The following is an 18196-nucleotide window of genomic DNA, read 5'->3' on the forward strand; positions in this document are numbered from 1 at the left end:
CGATCTCTCAAATTTAGTGGGAGCTATTGTAGAGAGCTAGAACCAGAGTCAACACTGTTGCCGTGAGTAGTCTCTTTCTCCTTTAATGACGTTAAAGATATTTTGGTGGGCTTGGCTCTAGGTAGCTTGCATTATTGAACTATAAATGGTCAATTCCTTAGCAATAATTAGGCACAAATGTGTCTTTCTTTAGTAATATCCTTTACCTGACAATTTAGAGTTGACTTCTTAAACGTTGGGTTGGAAATAATGTTGTCTTTACACAGGCTGTTCTAAGCTGACAGTGATGGCTCAACTTGCATCAACGTAAAGCTTTGAGTTTTGTTTACTTTCTTAATGTTTCTTGTTTGAAGCTGCTGCGCATGGAGAATAAAATATCGTGGACCCGTCATTGCTGTATTATTACTTACACTGTATATATGTTTCAGAACTTCAGGCCATTGTTGACAAAAATAGTGAAAGATTTTTCTGCTTGATTTTGAGACATGGCTAGTTCAGTTACAGGCGATGCGGAAACAGTGATATCAGCAGATTCAAGCACCAAACGCAGCGGTGGAGGTTGGATCACTTTTCCGTTTATGATAGGTGAGAGATTCTGTTTCTATGTTTTTATCTTTCTCATAACTTGGTAACCATTAGAAACTTAGAAGAAGAAATTTAAGCTATCTTATCTTTCTATGGCGCAGTTACGTTGTTAGGCTTGACAATAGCTGCGTGGGGTTGGTTACTTAACTTGATCGTCTACTTGATTGAGGAATTCAATGTGAAGAGCATCGCAGCGGCTCAGATTGCTAACATTGTTAGTGGTTGTATCTGTATGGTTCCAGCTATGGCAGCCATTGCTTCTGACTCTTTCTTTGGAACCATTCCTGTTATCTCAGTTTCAGCTTTCATTTCTCTTATGGTAACGTTAATAAAGACTCACTCAACATCTGTTTTTATCAATTCCTCTCTGGAACAGAAATTCACTGATTTTACTCATTGATCAGGGCGTAGCTCTGCTGACTCTAACCGCTTCGCTTGACTCTTTAAGACCTAGAGCCTGTGAAACAGCTTCAAGCCTATGCCAGTCTCCTTCGAAAACCCAGCTCGGAGTTCTTTACACGGCCATAACTCTAGCCTCTATAGGAACGGGTGGGACACGGTTCACATTAGCAACTGCTGGTGCGAACCAGTATGAAAAAACTAAAGACCAAGGAAGCTTTTTCAACTGGTTTTTCTTCACTACGTATCTTGCCGGAGCTATAAGTGCAACCGCCATTGTCTACACTGAAGACAACATCAGCTGGACCTTGGGGTTTGGTCTGTCCGTAGCCGCTAATCTCTTCAGTTTTTTGGTTTTCATCTCGGGGAAAAGATTCTACAAGCACGACAAGCCTTTGGGAAGTCCCTTCACAAGTCTACTATGCGTCATTTTCGCCGCGGTACGCAAAAGAAAAGCTGTGGTTTCCACCAACGAAAAAGACTACCACAATGAATCTATCACAATGCCCACAAAGAGTTTCAGGTAGAAAAACCCGCTCGAAAACCACAGTAATAATGTTGCACTGAGAGGCCATTTTAATGAGTTCTCAAATATGCAGGTTCTTTAACCGTGCAGCGTTGAAACAAGAAGACGAGGTTAAACCAGACGGCTCAATTCGCAATCCCTGGAGACTATGCAGCGTTCAACAAGTAGAAGATTTCAAAGCAGTCATAAGAATCATCCCTCTTGCGTTAGCTACAATATTCTTAAGCACTCCAATCGCAATGCAGCTAAGCTTAACAGTTCTTCAAGGTCTGGTGATGGACCGGAGGCTTGGCCCTAGCTTCAAAATCCCTGCAGGCTCTCTCCAAGTCATAACACTTCTCTCCACTTGCCTATTTATCATAGTCAATGATCGGTTTCTCTATCCATTTTACCAAAAGTTAACGGGAAAGTTCCTTACACCGCTCCAACGAGTCGGTATAGGCCATGCTTTCAACATTCTAAGCATGGCCGTGACTGCCATAGTTGAAGCAAAGCGATTGAAGATAGTACAGAAGGGTCATTTTCTCGGATCATCATCCGTTGCTGACATGTCAGTCTTGTGGCTCTTCCCACCTCTAGTCATAGTAGGAATTGGTAAGGATTTGATTCCCGATAATAATTCATTCTACTCGAGTTGAGATCAATCCAATCATGTTTTTGGTTTTGTCTTTTGGTTGCAGGAGAGGCCTTCCATTTCCCAGGGAATGTAGCTCTGTGCTATCAAGAGTTTCCAGAGTCTATGAGAAGCACCGCAACATCGATTACCTCGGTGGTGATTGGGATATGTTTCTACACAAGCACTGCTTTGATTGATCTGATTCAGAGGACCACCGCGTGGTTACCAGATGACATAAACCACGGAAGAGTTGACAATGTTTACTGGGTTTTAGTAATTGGAGGAGTCTTGAATCTTGGCTATTTTCTTGCGTGTTCTTTGGTTTACAGATACAGAAACCTCAAGGATGATGATCATGAGCAATCTGCAAATGTCTCTCACTGATATTTTAAGCTGGAGAGAAAGAGAGAAAGAACATGTCCTTTGTTGTTATCATTTGCATTACTGTATAGCAGAGGGCTTTGTCTGAAAGTATCTTCAATTTGTGGCCATTGAAAACAATTTTTCGTATGTAGAATTGATTTGGAAATTTGTGGTAATATAATCGTATTGTTTATGTGATTCCTGAGTAGAAACCAGTAACACAATTGATGTTGATCATGTGATACTTCTGTAGTGCTTAAGAAAAAAATCTCGTGATTCTCGGGCTGCTTCTTGATGTTTTCTGTTTTTGACAGGGACACTCAAGACATTAGTAGAGATTTTGCAGGAGTTATGATTAAGGAAGCTGGTGAATCTGAATATGCGGAATATAACCATTATTAAAGAGGAAAGGGGTTAGGTAATGAATCAGACGATGAAGACGGTAATGGTATTGGTAATGTTGATGACAATAGTGCAGATGACAATAAATATTCCTCTGAAGATGAATGGAGATATGGTGAATCTTGGATGAACAATAATATATTGGTAGCAACGAAGCTTGTCGCAGTGAGTAGTCTATTATCATTCAATAACTTGCAGATTGTTTTGTGGGCTACTTGCATTATTAATGTATGATGAAAATCTTAGTAATAAAAGACAACTTGGTCTTTCTTTAGTAATTTCTATACATGACATGTTAAGTTGACTTCTTAAATGTTATTAGCTTGAAGATGACATGTTAATTACTAGGTTTTTCTTTCACACAGGCTGTTCGAAGCTGACAGAGATAGTTTAACTCGCAGCAACAACCGCTTTGAGAGATAGTTTAACTCGCAGCAACAACCGCTTTGATTTTTTTAGTTTTTCTTATGAGACGAGAGGCTGATGCACATGGAGAATAAAAATATTGTGATCATTGGTTTGAATCATTCTTCTTCTTGTTTCATTTGCTTATATATATGCTTCAATATTTCTGACAATTGTTGGAAACTTAGTGAACATCACTTCTTGCTTTTCATAAATGGCTGGTTTTGTTTCCCATGATGCAGAAGCACCGATTTCAGCAGATTCTAGTACCAGACGCTCTGGCGGCAGGATCACCTTTCCGTTTATGATAGGTAATGTAGTTTCTATGTTTTCATTATCTTTTTGAGTGAATGTAAAATTTATTCATCAAAAAACCGTTGTTACATCGAGTGTATCGTTTTTGAAACTTTGAAAGTACTACAATCTATAATTAAATCCGAGTGGAAAGCCAAAATATGAACAAGTCTTCACACTTGTTGTTTCCAGAAGTCCGAAGTAGAGTGATGCGGTTACGAATATTTTTGTCGATGATTTTACCAATTATGTTTTCATTATCGAGTAACTTCATATAGCAACAGAAAAAGAAGAGACTATATGTATATTGAAAAGCTACTTTCTTTGGTGCATTCACTCTGTTTGGCCTGACATTAGCTACGTTGGGATGGTTACTGAACTTGATTGTCTTCCTGATCGAAGAGTTCAACATGAAGAGCATCGCAGCCGGCCAGCCGCGAAGATTCTCGACATTTTTAGTGGTTTTACCTTTATGTTCCCAGCCATTGGAGCCATTGCAGCTGATTCTTTCTTCGGGACAATTCCTGTTATCTCGGTTTCAGCATTTATTTCTCTAGTGGTAAAGTTGATTTGACTCACTCTCAGAACTCACCAATTCTTCTACTCCTTGATCAGGGCGTAGTTCTGCTGGCTTTAACCACTTTGTTTGACTCTTTAAGACCCCAAGCCTGCGTAACAAAATATGCCAAGCCCCTACGAACATCCAGCTCGGTGTCCTTTACACGGCAATAACTTTAGGCTCTGTGGGAGCAGGTGGGCTGCGGTTCACCTTGGCCACCGCTGGTGCGAACCAGTATGAAAAAACTGAAGACCAAGGCAGCTTTTTCAACTGTTTTTTCTTCACATGGTATCTAGCTGCCTCTATAAGTGTAACAGCCATTGTCTACACCGAAGAAAACATCAGCTGGAGTTTTGGGTTTGGTTTATGTGTAGCTGCTAATCTGTTAGGCTTGATGGTTTTCATCTCGGGGAAAAGATTCTACAAGCATGAGTGCATGACAAGCCTTTGGGAAGTCCCTTCACAAGTTTACTTCGCGTCATCTTTTCTGCATTACTTAAAAGAAAAGCTGTGGTTTCCACCAACGAGAAAGACTACCACAGTGAATCAAAGAAGCCGCCAACAAAGAGTTTCAGGTAAAACTGCTGTTTCGGTCTGATTTTTTTCAAGAAAGAGTAGCATTGAGGCCATCTAACAAATCCTCGTGTACGTAGGTTCTTTAACCGTGCAGCATTGAAACAGGATGATGAGGTTAATGCAGACAGCACAATTCGCAATCAATGGAGACTATGCAGCGTTAAACAAGTGGAAGATTTCAAAGCAGTCATAAGAATAATCCCTCTTGTGTTAGCCATAATATTCTTGAGCACTCCAATAGCGATGCAGCTAGGCTTAACAGTACTTCAAGGTCTGGTGATGGACCGGAGACTTGGCCCTCACTTCAAAATCCCTGCAGGCTCTCTCCAAGTCATAACACTTCTCTCCACTTGCCTGTTTCTCATAGTCAACGATCGGTTTCTCTACCCATTTTACCAAAAACTAACCGGAAAGTTCCCCACACCGATACAAAGGGTGGGAATAGGCCATGTTTTCAACATTATAAGCATGGCCATGACTGCCATAGTTGAAGCAAAAAGATTAAAGATAGTACAGAACGTTAATCTTCTTGAATCATCATCCGTTGCTGACATGTCAGTCTTGTGGTTATTCCCTCCTCTAGTCATAGTAGGAATCGGTAAGGAATTGGATCCAGATAATTTATTCGACTCAAAAGTGAGTTCAATCTATTTATGTTCTTGGTTTTGTCTTTTGGTTGCAGGAGAGGCCTTCCATTTCCCAGGGAATGTAGCTCTATGCTATCAAGAATTTCCAGAGTCTATGAGAAGCCCCGCAACATCGATCACCTCGGTGGTGATTGGGATATGCTTCTACACAAGCACTGCTTTGATCGATCTGATTCAGAGGACAACCGCGTGGTTACCAGATGACATAAACCATGGAAGAGTTGACAATGTTTACTGGGTTTTAGTTATAGGAGGAGTCTTGAATCTTGTCTATTTTCTTGTGTGTTCTTGGTTTTACAAATACAGAAACCTCAAGAATGATGATCATGAGCAAGATGCTTCTGTCTTTCTGTCATGATCTTAAAAGAAAAGGTCCATTATTATCATCTGATGTTTTAGCTTTGTCTGAAACTATGCTACTTTTCTCTGCTCTTCCAAAACTTTGGTCTCACGTATTTGCAGCATCCTCAACTTTGATCATTGAGTCTCAGGAGACTTTTACAAATCAGGTCAATGATGACTCTATTGTGTGTACTCTATTATAACATGTATCAACAAGTATATTCTCTGTTATCTTATAAAAGGAACATAGTTCTCTCTTTCTTTTCCACAGAGGATTTAGCCAATTAATGAAAAATAGATAGCTTCAGGTTGCATATACATCACTTTGAAAGAAAAAAAGTGATGTATTATTAACAAAATTTCTTCAAATGAAAACCTAGATATAGAGCTAAACTCATGTCTTATCGTTTTCATCAGTCATTCCCTGGATAAGTTTGGGTGGCGCACCACATTAAGCTCTTTTATGAGTTGACTTATCGACAGTAGTTTATAGAGAAAAATGTCGGAAAATGCGCGAACTTTCAAATTTGGAACAAAAAAGCATGAACTTTCGAAATGTCATTTAAATCATAAAGTTTAGTTTGACTTTTGATAAAATAGTTAAGTTTTCGTTGACTTGGCCATTTCGGGCATGTCGTTAAATTTCCGTTAAAGAGACGCTCACGGGGTTAACTTATTAGACAAACTAACATAACTAAATAATTACTCAACAACCGAACAAGTAATTTATTAGACAAACTAAACCGCTACTGTTTTGGCTACCATAACTAAATACAAAATCCACCCATTTGCATTAGAAAGAGAATACCGACTTAGCTTGGTAAAAATATTAGCAAGATCATCAGATTCTAAATGTCCATTAGATTCTAAAATCCGTTTGACATTTTTGTTGTTCTACTAAAGATATGAAGATTCTCACCTAGAGAGTTGTGGTAACTTGACTGACAAGATAAAAGAAACAAGGTTACATGGGGTTGCTGTTTCCATTGACTGGTCATTTAGTCCACTAAAAATGTTAGTGGAGGCTCCATTTGATCTCTACCTTATCCTTAATCATCCCAACCACTACCATTTGATGAGAAAAAGAGACCCACTATTAGAGATCTTGTGACCATAGAGCATAGTAAATTCAGAAGAAGAAGTGTTGTTGTTACTTATTCTCTAGAAGAAGAAAACTAGTTTTGTTGTTTACAGGCTCAATCATATATTCTACTAGAGGAATATATGACTGAGCCTATAAAGAACGTCTAGTACCATAATCAATGATTAAAGTTCAACTTAGTCCACTTAATAATACTCGATGATGCTTATTGAAAGTAAATAAACCTCAGAGGAATCTTACCATTTACACTCTTATCTCTGATGTCTGATCAATAAAATAGAATGTGTAAAGGCAAAGTATACTCTCTGGCCACTATTGCTGATTAGTGGAAGGTCTGGCAAAATTCTTTTTAACTTGTTTATTATTACTTTCACCACGTGATTCTGGAACACGACAATAGTTGATGAAATGTCAGAATTCGGTTAGGTAATATTATATAATTGGACTAAACATGATCATTAGCAAATCATTGCACAACAGAATTACTCTGTACTTGCTTATATATACTACTCCCTCTGTTCCTAAAAGATTGATGTTCTAGCTATTATTGTTTGTTCCACAAAGATTGATTTTCTAGCAATTTTTTTTATTTTTATTGAATTATAATAATAAATTGTAAACTTCAAGATACAATGATTATAAATCATTAACTTTTTTAAACTACTATTGGTTGATAATTATTAAAAATATTTAAAATTAAAAACAATGTTAAAATGATTAAACAATGATTGAGTTCTTAATATGTGTGAAGAATCCAAAACATCAAACTATTAGGAACGGAGGGAGTACTATTTAGTGTTTTTATTTCTAATTGCATCATAACACACAAACACAGTGCACGTAACTCCTCTGTTTCCTCTGTTTTCTGTCATGGCTAGTGTAGTCTCTGGTGGTACAGAAGCTCAAAGCTCTGGCGATCCAAGAAGCAAGCGCGGTGGCTGGATCACTTTTCCGTTCATGATCGGTTAGCTAGTGTTTTTGATTTTTTTTTTTTGGTTTTATGTTTTTGAAACCAAAACAGTGATACATGTTGATAATTGTTTGGTTCTATGTGGTGCAGCTACGTTGTTAGGCCTTTCAGTGACTTCTTTCGGATGGGTAATGAACTTGATCGTCTTCCTAATCGAAGAGTTCAACATCAAGAGCATCGCTGCTGCGCAAATTTCAAATATTGCCAATGGATGTCTCAGCATGTTGCCTGTTGTTGCAGCCATTTTAGCTGACTCTTTCTTCGGGAACATTCCCGTCATCGTGGCCTCTGCTTTCATTTCTCTGCTTGTAAGTCCAAGACTCATTCTGTTCCATCAATTCTCTTTTATGGTCTGATAAGCTCACCAGTATATTAAAACTTTTGTTAGGGCATCATTCTCTTGACTCTTATTGCATCTTTGGACTACTTGAGACCCCGACCGTGTGGAACGGGGTCAATCCTATGCACATCTCCATCAAAACTCCAGCTCGGGATCTTGTATGCAGCATTAGCTCTAGTCACCACTGGATCAGGTGGGACGCGGTTCACCATGGCATCCGCGGGTGCAAACCAATATGAGAAGCCTAAAGAACAAGGAAGCTTCTTCAACTGGTACTTCCTCACACTATACATTGGAGCTATTACTGGCGCAACATCAATTGTATATATACAGGACAATGCTAGCTGGAAACTTGGGTTCGGTCTCTGCGCTGCTGCTAATTTGATCAGTTTCATAGTTTTTGTCTCTGGGAAGAGATACTACAAGCATGACAAACCAATGGGAAGTCCCTTCACGAGTCTGATCCGCGTTGTAGTCGCTGCTACAGCAAAAAGGAAGGCTATGGTCTCATGCAAAGAAGAAGACTATCACCGTGGGCTGGGAAAAGAGGCCAGAACTTCTGTTGCAATGCCCTCCAAGAGCTTCAGGTGAAAACAAAAATATTGCTTGATTTTCTGAAAGTTAAAACCAAAACTGAAAGTTCTTTACATGTGAAGGTTCTTGAACCGTGCAGCGTTGAAGACCGAAGACGATGTAAATAAAAAAGACGGCTCAGATATTAACATATGGAGGCTATGCTCTGTACAGGAAGTAGAAGATTTCAAAGCCATTCTCCGAGTTTTGCCTCTATGGTTATCCATCATCTTCGTTAGTACTCCTATGGTGATGCAAACAAGTTTGATTGTACTCCAAGCTCTAGTCACCGACCGTGGGCTTGGTCCTAACTTCAAAGTCCCGGCCGGTTCCCTCCAAGTAATAATAATCATCACTGCATGCATTGTTATCATCATGAACAACTGGCTTGTCTTTCCAATGTACAAGAAGCTAACTCAGAAGTTGCTGACACCGCTGCAAAAAGTCGGTATAGGCCAGGTTCTCACCATTCTTAGCATGGCACTCTCTGCGGTTGTGGAAGCAAAGAGACTGAAAACAGTTGAAAATGAGCATCCTATGTCAGTGTTATGGTTGTTTCCTCCCCTTGTGATAGTAGGTATAGGTGAAGCCTTTCAATTTCCGGCGAATATTGAATTATTTTATGGAGAATTCCCCGAGTCTCTGAGGAACACTGCGACTTCATTGACCTCGGTGGTGATTGGAATCTCTTTCTATCTAAGCACAGCTCTTATCGATCTTATCCACAGGACCACTGCGTGGTTACCAAATGACATAAACCACGGAAGAGTGGACAATGTTTACTGGATTTTAGTCATTGGAGGAATCTTGAATTTCGGCTACTTCCTTGTGTGTTCTTGGGTCTACAAATACAGAAACCTCAAGTGTGATGATCATGAACAAGATCCAAAAGATGTTACAACGTAAAGACTCAACATGTTCTGTTCTAGTTCTCTTTGCATTAAGTATCTCCATGTCTTGAATCAATATCTTACATGCTCCTGTTAGCTTTTGTGTTTTTATTTGTTTGCAATTTTTACCAAGTGTGTTTTTGTATGTTTACCACTTTACATATTGAACTACATTTAGAAAATAATACTTTCAAACTGATGCAAGAGAGAAATCATCTGATTCTTGCAATAGACCTCATCTTATCTTATCCCTCTTATGCAATTGCAACAATCAGTCTCTTCTAAAAAAACAGAGTATATAACATGTGAGAAAAAATGGTTCCCTTACTTTTAGGGGTTTTATTTATTTTTGACCACAAAAAACAATCATTTTTGTATTTGGTGGAATAGGGATTTGGTGTTGTTAGCCTTAGTAACTATTTACTAATTGTAGTCCTGGGCAAATTTTGTGAGTTATGGATTTTGAATTGTGTAATTAACAAAGAATAGTGTTTTTATATAGAAAACAATTGTTGGGTACTTTTTAAAAATATAATAATAAAAATATATTGTCTACAAATATTTGGTGTATAGAATGGTGGATGGTTATCTCGAGAAATATATGGTGTACGGTGGATCGTAAATAGTTTACGCAGACAATATTTAGTCTATATAAACATTAAAAGATTTTCATGAATAGTGGATGGTTTTCATTATGACGTTGGATAGTTCTCATGGACAATTGATAGTTCTCGTAGATAGTGGACGGTTTCGTTGTGGAGAATGTATAATTATTTATTACAAATAAAATAATAAAAGAGATAATTTATAACAATAATTATTTTGTTAATATATATATAATTATTAGTTTATATTATTTTCAGTTTTCTAGGGTAAACTAAATTAAACATTTTATCAACTCAGCATCTTATTTCCTAATTGGTTAGAAAACGTAAAAAATAAAGGTACATACTCAACATGTCATTAACATGAAGTGTACTCATTCCTCACACTATAACTCAAAAACTAACTACTCCTTAATTATTATTCTTATAAAACTCCCTTAACCCAATACAAAATTAAAGTTTAAGATATATTTTTTATATATTCTTAGTGCTTTTTCAAAACAATAAACATTATAGAGTTATGTTTTTGTTTTATAATAGTGAATTTGTATTATCGGTGTCTTACCAAAAAAAAATAGTGAATTGGTGTTATTAGTATTAATCAGTATTCACAATTCACTAATTATATTGAGTTGCAAAATTGTGAGTTATAGATTATTAATTGTGTAATTAAGAGAAAATAATGTTTTCTTATGTAAATGAGAGTGATAAGTGGCCCAGGTGAGAGCAAAATTCAACTTTTATATACATAATTTAAAGTGTGCATAACCATAACACCATTTAGTGTGAATCTTGACTAAATCAAATCTCAATACACTTTTCAAGATAATGGAATTAAATTTACATTAATGATTAGTCAAACTTTTGTTTTAATATATTTATGTTTTGCGGATGATTAGTGAATACTGTTATTGATAAGTTGTCTAAATTCGGTAAAGTGGACCATACATGATCATTAACAAATAATTGCACAACATAATTACTATGTACTTGCTTATATATAGTATTTGGGGCTTTTTATTTGACTGCATAATCAAAAACAACACAAGTTTTATAGATAGTATTTGGGGCTTTTTATCGGACTGCATAATCAAAAACAACACAAGTGAAAGTAATTTCCTCTATTCTTTATCATGGCTGGCTGCCAGGCTCAGTCTCAGCTAAAATAGAAGCTCAGAGCGCTGACTAGGCTTGGGCAAAAAAACCACTAACCAAATAACCGACCGAACCGAACCAAAAAAAACCGAACCATATCCGAACCGAAGTTTTTAAAATAACCGAATAGTTTGTAAAATCCCCTATCCAAACTAACCGAAACCGAACCGAACCGAACCGATAACCAAACGGTTAACCGAAATATCCAAAACCCTATAAGATACCCAAAAATAATATCCAAAACTATAATTATAAACTCAAAATATTAATTATTTTCAGAATCAAAACAATCAAATACTTTAAATAATCAAAATATTCAAATATTGTTTGTTATATTTGTCAAAGTTAAATACTCTTTTACAAAATTGAATCAAATTTTTTTTTTTTTAATATTTTAATTCTTTTGTATTTTTTTGGTTAATTTTGGTTAGTTTCGGTTAGTTTCGGTTATATTCGGTAAATTTCGGTAAATTTGGGTAAAAACCCGAACCAAACCGAACGTGATAAAAATTTGGTTAGTTACGGTTATCTATTTAAATATCCAAACCGAACCGAACCGAAAGGTAACCGAACCGAACCGAACCGAAATTCTTAAAATATCCGAATGGTTATTATATTACCATATCCAAACTAACCGAAACCGAAAATAACCGAACCGAAACCGAATGGTTAACCGAATGCCCAGGCCTAGCGCTGACGATCCAAGAAGCAAGCGCGGTGATCGGTTTGTGTTTTTTGGAATTTTCTGTTTTATGTTTTTTAATCCAAAACAGGCAAAATATTATGATTGTGGGGTTCTATGTGGTGCATCTACTTTTTTAGGCCATTCCATAACTTCATTCGGATGGGTATTGAACTTGATCGAGATTCAACATCAAAAAATTTCATGCTGCCCATATTTCAAATATTGCCAATGGATGTCTCAACATATTGCCTATTGTTGCATACATTATAGCTTATTCTTTCTTTGGTAACATTACCATCATCTTGGTGAGTAGATTTCTTTTAATTTAGATTGAAACTATTTTAATTTATGAGATTTTTACGAAAGATATGTTTTTGATATCTTACCGAATTAAAAAAAAATATGCTTATCATTTTCTAATAGCAGTAGTGTAAAAATTAGTGGCATTAAGAATTTTTTCGTCATGAATTCATATCATGTGATGTAAACATATGTTTGATACTCTTTAGATTATCTAAACGGCAGGTATATATCATGAATCTCAATCTTAAACTATTAAATCACCATATACTTAAAATTTTATGTGGTTGGTAATAAGTAGTAGAAGCTTATTAAATGTTTTAGGCGTAGGGATGGATCATATTTAAGATTTCATTACTCATATTCAGATTCAGACCTTCAAGATATCTTAATTTTGAGTTTATTAATCATAAATATTATGTTTGAAATTGGCATGCAATATCTAAATGTTGCAGTCTAGATTTGATCTTAATTTTCTTAATTTACTAACAAATTTTGATTTTCTTACATTTTTTAGACTCCGTCTAACAAGATACGATATGAAAGAAAAGCATCATCATCAATATATATTGATCGAAAAAAAACACGCCCAGTGTCTAGACCTGAAAGAAAATCATCATCATCAAACTGTATTTATGAAACAAATGTGCCATCAACATCATATATAAACAAATGCACCATCAATAAATACTTACTTCATCATATGTTATTGATGGCGCATTTGTTTCAGACATACATTTTGATGTTGATGGCAAATTTGTTTCAAAAATACAGTTTGATGATGATGATTTTCTTTGAGATCTAGACACTTAGCGTGTTTTTCTTGGATCAATATATAGATACTGATGTTGATGCTTTTCTTTCATATCATTTCTTGTTAGATGAAGTCAAAAACAAAAGTATAAAAAAATCAAAACTTGTTAGTAAATTAAGATCAAATCTTGACTACAACATTTAGATATTGCATGCCAATTTTAAACATAATAGTTATGATTAATAAACCCAAAATTAAGATACTTTGGAGGTACGGCTATGAATACGAGTAACGAAATCTTAGATATGATTCATCTCTACCGGCCATGAAATTTAATAAGCTTCTACGATTTATTACCAACCACACATAAATTTTTAACTCTACGGTGATTCAATAATTTAAGTTTGAGATTCATGACATATACCCGCCGCTTAGATAATCTAAAGAGTATAGACATATGTTTACATCACATAATATGAATTTGGAAGGAAATTAAGTTCATGACGAAAAAAATCTTAATGCCATGACTTATTTTTTCACTATTGGTATAAAAAAATGATAACATATTTTTTATAAATTCGGAAAGATATCAAAAAAATATCTTTCGTAAAGATATAGATTAAAATAGTTTCAGTTCAATCACTTGTGAGTCCAAGACTCATTGATTCTCTCATGTGTTCTGATACACAAAGCTTACCAGTTCTTAAACGTTTGCAAGGCATCCTTCTCTTGACTCTGATTGCATCATTGGACTACTTGAGACCTCAAACGTGTGAAATGGACTCAATTGTATGCCAGTCGCCATCGAAATTATAGCTAGAGATCTTATATGCAGCCGTAGCTCTACTAACAAGTGGATCAAGTGGGTCGCGGCTCACCTAGGAATCCGTAGGTGCAAACCAATATGAGACAATACTATTATTGGTGCAACATCAATTGTATATATACATGACAATGCTAACTGAAAACTTGGGTTTTGTATATGCGCTGCTGCTAATTTGATCAGTTTTATTGTTTTCATTTTTGAGAAGAGATTCTACAAGCATGTTGCTGGAAGTCCTTTTACAAATCTGATCCCTGTTGTAGTTGATGGTACATCCCAGGAAGAAGACTATCACTGGGGGCTCGAAAAAGAGGCCAGCACTTTTGCCATGCCCGCCAAGGGCTTTAAGTGAAAAAACAAAAGAGCTTGCTTGATTCATGACACTTAAACATAGAGATAAATGTATTTACTTTTGCACGTTCTTGAACCATGCCGCTTTGATGACTAAAGATAGCGTGATAGTTGAGAATTAAATTAAAACGTATTTGGTAGTCCTAATATGCACTAGACTTACTTTTTTAGAGTTAATATTTTTGATATTAAGAGTTATGGGGAAATTGTGAGACCGTTGACCGATTTACTCGAAAATAATAGTCTAAAGATAATTTAGAATCAGAATAGGTCCACCAGTCTAAGGGACAAGTTTAATACCCTCTTTTTGTTTACACTTTTGAAAAATACCTTTTTCTTCATTTTTATTTTTAAATATTTAAAACCAAACTTAATAACGATTAATAATATCTATATTTCAAATATCAAATCAATTTATTTGTAATAATTAAATATTTAAGTTTTACAAAGTCTTAATATAACTAAAAATTCCAAAAAATTATTATCTTAAATATTCTTTTAAAACAATAATGAATAACAACATTCTACCGATGTTAATTTATCATTTTTGTTAAGTCATGTGTTATTGTTATAGTGCAGATTTTGATGATTCATTATTATTAAAAACACATAATATCGTTTACTTTGCAAAAAAAATCAAAGAGAATTATTGAATAAGAGCAAAGTTTGGTGATATGTTGAGCTGGAAAATGTGCTTGGAATGTTGGAAATTATTTTAATATAACATATATTAAGGGATAGACTTTATAATATTTTTAGATATTATCTTGTTGAATTTTTTTATATATAAAACTAATAAAGCAGCTTTGTGTTAAAAGTATATATATATATATATATATATAATTAATATTATTTCAAATTTAGTTAATTTTTTTTCTCTAAATTCGAGTTTAGTTTTGATTTACTAAAATATAGCTTTAAATTTAAATTAATAAAATTTTCATTTTACATATAAAAGATTTTAGTTTTCATTAAAAATAGAAAAAGAGTAATTTTCAAAGCATAACTCAAAAACATGGTAGTTTTCAAAATGACCCTTATTTTTTCCTTGAAAAAAATAAAAATAAGTATTTTTTTCTCCTATAAATTCTTTTAATTTAGATTTTTAAGCTTTATTTCTACATAATATAATTCTTCATAGTTTTATTTTTACATAAAATTGTTGATGTTTAAGAAATATCTAATAGTCGTTATTCTCCCCATGATTTTTAATGGCTAGTCAATATTCAACGATAGTATATATTTATTTATCAAAATGCTATCCATGATAAACCGCAAATATATATCCAAAAATGCATATATGCAATCGCAAAATGTCTAAAAACTGAAAATGCAAAAATGTGTGTTACGCGATTGGGGCCAATATATTGTTTTCTCGAAGGTATCCACCATTTTTCTCTTGTCGCATGGTTAGTATATATATCTACCATTGATAAAGCTATACTTCAACAGTATATGATATCTTTGCAAAAGATTCATATTTTTACATGGTTGTTTACCAAAAATATATATTCATAGATATATACTTGGCACTAGCATATGGCAAAGTACAACATAAATATACTGGAATTTTTATTATTATTTTATGTGGATTATTTAGCGGAACAATAGAAGAAATGGTAACAAAAGATTTGTTGTACATCTAATTTGCTCTCGTTTTCAGGATTTAAATTTTACCCCCTACTTTTTCATAATTTTTGGTTATTCTTCATTATTCATATTTCTTTTTTTTTTCTTTGTTGATTTTCTTAAGTTTTTTTTAATAACTTTTAATGTCTTGAATTATTTTCGTATCGACCTACAGAAAAAATAAAATTACATATGTAAACAACATTCTCCAGAAATGGCTCTTTTGAGCTCTAATTAATTTCGGCTGACAAAAAAAAAAAATGGTCCATATATTAGAAAAGTTGATATATGTATTGTGTGTTTAACAAGTCATCATTTTATAATCAAGGCTAAGATTCAAGATTTAATGTCCTAAACTATATATGACGTTCTTATTCTATTTTTTGAGATTTAAAAATTAGCTTTTGTTGAAGTGTTTAGTTTAGAAATCTTGCTCGACTCACAATGACATTTCTGTATTATGAATCAAAGTCTCATGTGACCATTATGTCTTCGTGCTTTTTTATTATTCTTTTGTTCTTCTATAAGTTTCTTCGAACTTATTTGGGGGTGGAAAAACAAATTTGTGTTTACTTAAAAACAGAAATCTGAATTTAAGAATTTTTTTTTTAGTATCCTTTTGAGTTTATTCAAAAGTAGTGATTATTAAATTACATGAATATCAGTCAATACTTAAATTAAATTTGGAAATTTTGACCCATTTTTTGAGAATTATGTCATATTTGACTAATCTTTAATTATAAGAAATTAGTCAAATATGTAATCAAATAAATTTTTAGCTACAATTTATTATTTTATATTTTGACTACTTATTATATTTAAAATAAAATGTATGAGTCAACTTTGTATCATGAATACATAAATAATTGTTTCAGGAAAGAAATTTATTTATTCTTAATATTGAAATATGTTTTTGAGAAAGCTAGCAATTTCAAAATTTTATATATATTTAGGATACAAGTTTGACTCTTATAGTTTTATTCCCAAAACAATATAATAAGTAGTCAAAAGAAAAATAAGTAGTCAAAACTAAAGTTGATATTTCTTGTACCTAAAAATTTTTGAGACTAAATCTCAGCCAAATATGATATAAATTTTTAGTCAGTTTACAACAGTCAAACTTCCAAACATTAGTGTAATAAGTATTGACCAATTTTCATGAAATTTAATATTTACTACCATTTTTTATCTATATATACCCAGTAAAAGAAGTTTAAAAATAAATTCATCTTTTTTTACCTCCAAAATGAGTCCGAAGAAAACCAAAGGAAGAAAAAAAATTAACTTGAAAAAAAAAGTTGAGAAATACCAAGACCGAATGGTAACATACTCGAGACGCCAAAAAGGGACCAACACTAAGCTCAGCGAGCTTTCCCTTCTATGTGGCGCTGATGTCGGGTTTCTTGTAATTTCCTGCACCGGGAAACCGTACACATTCGGCAACCCTTCCTTTGAAGCTGTTGCGAAACGGTTTCTCAATGGTGAGGGATCCTCATTGTTACAACAAGATGCTCAGCATAAAATGAAGATGGAAGAACTCTACAAAGTCTACAACAGTCTTGTAGAGAAGATTGCTGCAGAGGAAAAGAAATTAATGATGGCGAAGGCGGAGGCATTACCGTTCGAGAGCAACGCATGGTGGAAAATTGATCCGGCAAAGGTAAAAGAAGAGAAAGTCGCAAAGCAGTTGCTTGAGAAGTATGAAGAGCTTTATGAGAAACTGCATAAGGAGATTGCTGCAAGGAACCATGGAGGAGGTGTACCGTAGATTTGAATTGTGGATCATTTGTTCCATTCGTGATCCCTAAAAGTTATGTATTTTTAAAGAATAATTACCACATTGGTGAAATCCACCGGAATAAAAGAAATTATGTTTTTATATATATAAACTATGAATATTTAATGTGTTTTTAGACCTTTTATTCCTAAAACAATCAGTTGCATGGAAGAGTTCATTAGTAACAATGTCTTCAATTTTCTGAATACCAGATTTGTTGATGTGTTTCGTTAAAAATTCTATTTAAAAGTCCAACGAAACCTCAAGAAACAATGTCACCAAAGAGGTAGTGGCTTAGTGGTAAAAGATGGTTAGTTTCCTTGTGCACCAGTTCAAACTCTCCTTAGCACGGAGGCATATTTTGAAAATCGAAATATTCAAAAACTAATGTATATTAATGAGCTAAAGGTATATATAGGCACTTGACTTCATAGACATGTTCTATACGATTTTCTTCAAGCAAATTCTCGTCTCGTGTAGTCACAATGACTCTACTCCCTGCACCAAACCATGTGGCGACCTTCTTGA

General features: G+C 34.3%; 4 protein-coding genes across 4 annotated transcripts; all 4 read left to right on the forward strand.

Moving 5' to 3' along the window:
• Window positions 1–49: 49 nt before the first annotated feature.
• LOC9311806 (protein NRT1/ PTR FAMILY 2.7) lies at window positions 50–2687 on the forward strand. Its single transcript, XM_002875692.2, has 5 exons — window positions 50–585; window positions 687–904; window positions 990–1507; window positions 1584–2104; window positions 2191–2687. Exons 1-5 carry the CDS (start codon window positions 486–488, stop codon window positions 2508–2510), a joined length of 1677 nt encoding a protein of 558 aa, XP_002875738.1. The 5' UTR covers window positions 50–485; the 3' UTR covers window positions 2511–2687.
• A 629-nt stretch (window positions 2688–3316) lies between these two features.
• LOC9311807 (protein NRT1/ PTR FAMILY 2.6) lies at window positions 3317–5971 on the forward strand. Its single transcript, XM_021026087.1, is given in 8 exon segments — window positions 3317–3607; window positions 3906–4015; window positions 4018–4149; window positions 4206–4266; window positions 4269–4576; window positions 4579–4724; window positions 4803–5323; window positions 5408–5971. Coding segments are annotated over 8 exon segments (1698 nt in total). The 5' UTR covers window positions 3317–3510; the 3' UTR covers window positions 5731–5971.
• A 1618-nt stretch (window positions 5972–7589) lies between these two features.
• LOC9311808 (protein NRT1/ PTR FAMILY 2.3) lies at window positions 7590–9851 on the forward strand. Its single transcript, XM_021026063.1, has 4 exons — window positions 7590–7780; window positions 7877–8094; window positions 8175–8713; window positions 8783–9851. Exons 1-4 carry the CDS (start codon window positions 7687–7689, stop codon window positions 9603–9605), a joined length of 1674 nt encoding a protein of 557 aa, XP_020881722.1. The 5' UTR covers window positions 7590–7686; the 3' UTR covers window positions 9606–9851.
• A 7278-nt stretch (window positions 9852–17129) lies between these two features.
• On the forward strand, window positions 17130–18092 carry LOC9311809 (agamous-like MADS-box protein AGL61). The gene has a single exon (XM_002875695.2). It carries the CDS (start codon window positions 17138–17140, stop codon window positions 17657–17659), a length of 522 nt encoding a protein of 173 aa, XP_002875741.1. The 5' UTR covers window positions 17130–17137; the 3' UTR covers window positions 17660–18092.
• The last annotated feature ends 104 nt before the right edge of the window (window positions 18093–18196 follow it).

This window comes from Arabidopsis lyrata (genome assembly GCF_000004255.2).
Source record: "Arabidopsis lyrata subsp. lyrata unplaced genomic scaffold ARALYscaffold_5, whole genome shotgun sequence".
Taxonomy (NCBI): Eukaryota; Viridiplantae; Streptophyta; class Magnoliopsida; order Brassicales; family Brassicaceae; genus Arabidopsis; species Arabidopsis lyrata.

Excerpts from the sequence above, each read along its gene's own strand:
- LOC9311809 (XM_002875695.2), top strand. The coding sequence starts at position 17,138 with ATGAGTCCGAAGAAAACCAAAGGAAGAAAAAAAATTAACTTGAAAAAA.
- LOC9311808 (XM_021026063.1), top strand. The coding sequence starts at position 7,687 with ATGGCTAGTGTAGTCTCTGGTGGTACAGAAGCTCAAAGCTCTGGCGAT. Across the intron at positions 7,781-7,876 it reads CACTTTTCCGTTCATGATCG|CTACGTTGTTAGGCCTTTCA; the intron begins GTTAGCTAGTGT and ends TATGTGGTGCAG. Across the intron at positions 8,714-8,782 it reads ATGCCCTCCAAGAGCTTCAG|GTTCTTGAACCGTGCAGCGT; the intron begins GTGAAAACAAAA and ends TTACATGTGAAG.
- LOC9311806 (XM_002875692.2), top strand. The coding sequence starts at position 486 with ATGGCTAGTTCAGTTACAGGCGATGCGGAAACAGTGATATCAGCAGAT. Across the intron at positions 1,508-1,583 it reads ATGCCCACAAAGAGTTTCAG|GTTCTTTAACCGTGCAGCGT; the intron begins GTAGAAAAACCC and ends TCAAATATGCAG. Across the intron at positions 2,105-2,190 it reads TCTAGTCATAGTAGGAATTG|GAGAGGCCTTCCATTTCCCA; the intron begins GTAAGGATTTGA and ends TTTTGGTTGCAG.